This window comes from Rhea americana, unplaced genomic scaffold (genome assembly GCF_003343005.1).
Source record: "Rhea americana isolate MKP2758 unplaced genomic scaffold, rheAme1 scaffold_495, whole genome shotgun sequence".
In the NCBI taxonomy this organism is placed as follows: Eukaryota; Metazoa; Chordata; class Aves; order Rheiformes; family Rheidae; genus Rhea; species Rhea americana.
The window spans coordinates 53700-57636 of record NW_028186640.1 but is presented as its reverse complement, the minus strand read 5'-3'; the positions used below and the strand labels follow the sequence as shown (position 1 = coordinate 57636).

The 3937-nt window shown below is 53.7% G+C and overlaps 1 protein-coding gene across 1 annotated transcript in view; it reads right to left on the bottom strand.

Moving 5' to 3' along the window:
- Positions 1-1637, bottom strand: part of LOC146588823 (protein O-GlcNAcase-like) — a 16024-nt gene extending 14387 nt beyond the window's left edge. The window contains exons 1-2 of the mRNA XM_085317296.1: positions 1588-1637; positions 1415-1474 (exon numbers count right to left, since the gene is read on the bottom strand). Of these exons, the coding sequence (XP_085173422.1) occupies positions 1415-1474; positions 1588-1637 (110 nt within the window). The remainder of the gene's footprint in view (positions 1-1414; positions 1475-1587) is intronic.
- Between the last annotated feature and the right edge of the window lie 2300 nt (positions 1638-3937).

The window sequence follows — 3937 nt, the reverse complement described above, 5'->3', positions numbered from 1 at the left end:
CACAGCCTGAACCACAGTGCCTGAGTCATCATCAACACACTGCCAGGCGATGAGTGCCATGCTGCCCATGCTGTGCACTCCAAGAGAGTGCCAGGGAACCCAGCCCAGTCCTGGCAGGTCCAGTCAGTGCAGTTCATCACACTAATGGCCAATGCYTGGGCAATGGCCCCCAGGAGACCGCAGTCTCTCTCCTGCACAGACCATTTCCATTCTAATGTGACCCTCATAACCAGCCAGTGATGGATCCTGCTCACATTTTATCCATTACAGGGACACATGGGGACACAGAGGGAGAGCATCCCATGGGACAGGGATGCTATGCTGTGAGGAATGCAGCTGGTGAGGGATCTTAGAGTATGCTTGGAATAAAAGGACTAAGCATGTCCATGATGGAAGGATGTGAATGTGCTGCACGAGTTTGTTCTCGCAGTGGTAACAGGCTGCAGCATTTGGAGGCAGCATTCCCRCGAGAGGCACAGGGCAGCCCAGGGTGCAAGGCTGGGTAGGAGCCAGCTGCTCACTGCTGGCGACAGCAGCATGCAGTCATGCTGACCGGCTGCTTGTACACCCATGCAGACAGGCGCCTGCTGCCCAGGACCAGGTAGTCAGCATGACTCACAGACAGGCAATGGGCAGCTCACCCTGCCWGGGCAGCATCTCAGGGATTGACTTCCAGCATGCTAAACATCACCACCTTCCTTCTCCTGTGGATCTGACTTCTCATTTCCAGCCCTGGACCCTCCTCCTGCTCACTGAGATCCCTTCTGTGCATGGGCTGCTGCAGCCTGCTCCTGCCATGCTGCAACCTGGGCAGAGGAGCTTTTCTGGTGCCTCCAGAGGTGGCATTTCCAGGGTTACATAGCCCCCGTGGTCCTCTCCAGACCTTCCCCACTACCATTGCTCCTGCCACAACTCAGGCAGTAGGATCTGAGTTGTGCCCCCCAACTCCCTGCAGGTTTGCACCCATACATCCCGCAGCTGCTGCCGCCCAGTCAATTTCTTCCAGGACTTCCTCCTCTTGGAGTGCCTGGCTGAGCACATCTGGCCACAGCTGGGCTACGGCAGAGTCCCAGCACCATCTGCCGGGCACAAGCAGCATGGCTTGTCCTGTCCATCCGCTCCACAGCCACCCATCCCTGTCCCAGGGCACGAGCGGGCTTTCCCAGTGCATCCAGGGCTGCAGGAGTGATGCAGGAGAGGGGCTGAGCTCCAGAGCCTTGCAAGCAATGCCCAAGAGCAGAATCAGCCCTGAGAGAAGCCTAGGCCACCCTTGGCCACCATCTCTCCGGCATCAGCACACTCGCCCTCCCAACTCCAGCGCTCAAAGGAGAGGGGCTGGTGCATCCTTCTGCCTTTCGCCTTGCCAATCTGTTGGGGGCTAGTACCTTCAGGGAGCGAAACATGGGGTACTTGCCATTGAAAGAGAAGTTTCCTCTGTTCCATAGACCATGGTCTCCCATAGAAACCTGCAAAAAGGCAGGAAAAATAAGAACCAAAATGCAGTTGTCAGTAATTCCCTTAAAACAGTGTTTCTTTGTACTGTTCCTAAGCTGCTGCTCTTAATCCAGAGGTCCCTCAGCTGTGTACCTCCAGATACTACAAATGTCTATTATCCTACTAGGATCTTGCTCCGCCATGGTATTGAAGCAATTGGGTGTAAGATGTCTGTACTGCCATCCTTCCTAGAAAGAGACAGCTGGAAAAAATACATGAGGTAGCGCTTAGCCTTAGAGGGCGGTTTGCACAGTAAGATCCAAGCACAGAAGAGACTGCTGAGGGCTGGCTAGGTTCAAAGCCCCTCCAGCGCAGTCTTGTGTGCACCAAAGCAGGGTGGTACAGTTCCACCACTCTAAAGCTTCCTGCCTGGGGATTTTCTTCATCACGGAGACCAGTTCTGTGGTTCTTCTGGGTCATTTGTGCATTTCTCAGTGCCTGCGTAGCAACAAGCTGTGTTAAGTAGCATCAGCATTCCTGCAYGGGTTGTAAAAGCTGCTCCTCTGTCTCCAACCACTGCACCAAGCCTGCGCTGACAGCTCTCTCCTACACTCTGCCAGACCCGTGCCTGAACTGCAGCAGGGCAAGTCTTCAAGGCAGCGTCTCTACCCCATGGCAAGTTGCTCARGCAAGGGACATGCAAACACCTGGCAAGGACTTCCACAAATGCCGGGACAGCAATCACTACCCAATACCTCACAGAGGCCTCTCTGGTCACCCTGGACAGCACTCAGGTCTGATCCCTACGCCTTGCAGAGGGGAGGGCCACGGGACTGAGGCACCCGAGGAGCAGCCTTAGGGCTATCTGCTGGCAAGGACACTCATCAGTGAGCACTGAGGCTGGCCAGAAGGACAATATCCTTCCAGAACGTTCCAGTCAGCAAAACTGAACAGAGGAAATGCAGATCTAGAGTCAGCAAATTCCCTAGTGTTTCTTAGCCTTTCTGCTTCTGCTGCCTGCAGGCCCAGGAGCTTCTCGGGCACCAGTGTCTGACACAGGCTAGTGGCTACAGTGCTGCAGCAGCTGATCATCTGCCTTGGGCATCCTCCTGCCAGCCAGAGCAGCAGGGAATGGGGCTGTGATGGAAATGACACATCCCATCTGCTCCTCATCCTCCTCCAACACTTGATCCCTGCTATGCACCAGGCATGTTTCCCAGCTCTCCACCCAGGCTGGAGGAGCTTCTTTAGATGCCAGTTCACCTGAGGACAGTTGGAGAATTGGCAGGTAAAGGAGTCTGGAGAGCTGTAGATTTGACTCCTCAAATAGAGGTTAAGGAAAACCTGTAAGCATTTAAATATAGACCTGAAATTTAGCGAGGTGGGACCTTCAGCCTCAGTCAAGTCACTGCAAGATCTGGGAGCTGCAATTAGAAAATACGTGATGTCCTGAACAGTGATGGCAATTAGCCATCAGGGCAGTTTCAGAAGGGCTCTGCGTCATGGGCAACTTTTAATTCAAACAGTGCACTTTAGCAGACAAGCACTACAGGAGCAGGGATTCAAGTAAGGGATGCATTTGCTGGGCTGGGCTGAGCACAAGGGCGGGTCGCAATGACTCTGCTAGTCTGGTAGAAAGGACCAGYTCTCAGTGCCTGGCACAAGGCCAGCGTTGCCCGGGAATGAGCTTTCCCCAAAGCACTTGAGTGCACTGGAGCCACTCTACCTGGGAAACAACTCCCATTCTCAGGGCCCTTTGGCAAGAGCCCATCATGCAGCCCTCAGCGCTGACCTTGGGCCATGAGGCTGTGGCCAGTTGTGCTACAGCACACACTGAGTGTTTCCTGCAGATAGATCTCTTACCTGCTTGAACATTCACAAGTGTACTCCATCTACTTTGAAACAACACCCACCGCAGCACCACTATGCACATCCTGCCAGACCTCATGCTACCAAGATCATGGATGCCTTTCCTTCCTCACTCTCCAAAAAYCTCCTCTTCCTCCCCAGAGTAGCTCTGCTGACAGTATCTCTGCATCCTTCTCTTTCCAAAATTAGCTTTCTCATATCAATGATTCTAGTCTGACTCATATTTCTTTTTACTATCAGCTTCCCAGTTCTCCTACTTTCTATTTGATTTGTATTTATGAGTATAGCATGGTGCTTCCAGAAAAGATAGAGGTGCTTTTGCCCAAGGGTGCCTGGCCTGGCCCCGCTCCAGAGGTGCTGTGCTGTAGGGACCAGGGCCAAGCCACACCGAGCTGCTCTGTGAGAGCAGGATCTTCCCAGCCAGCACCAGACATAGCCAGGGCAAGACTGCGCTGGAAAATGGACGCAGTAGGGGCACAAACAAGGATGCCGTCCACAAAGGCATGGGAGAGAGAGAGGCCAGTGCTGSAGAGAGAGCAGCAAGTGCCCATGCCCTGGCGCAATGGGAAGCTATGCTAAGATGACTGAGGAAGAGCTGAGAGACCTTCACAGTGGTTGCTGTTCCCATATCCTG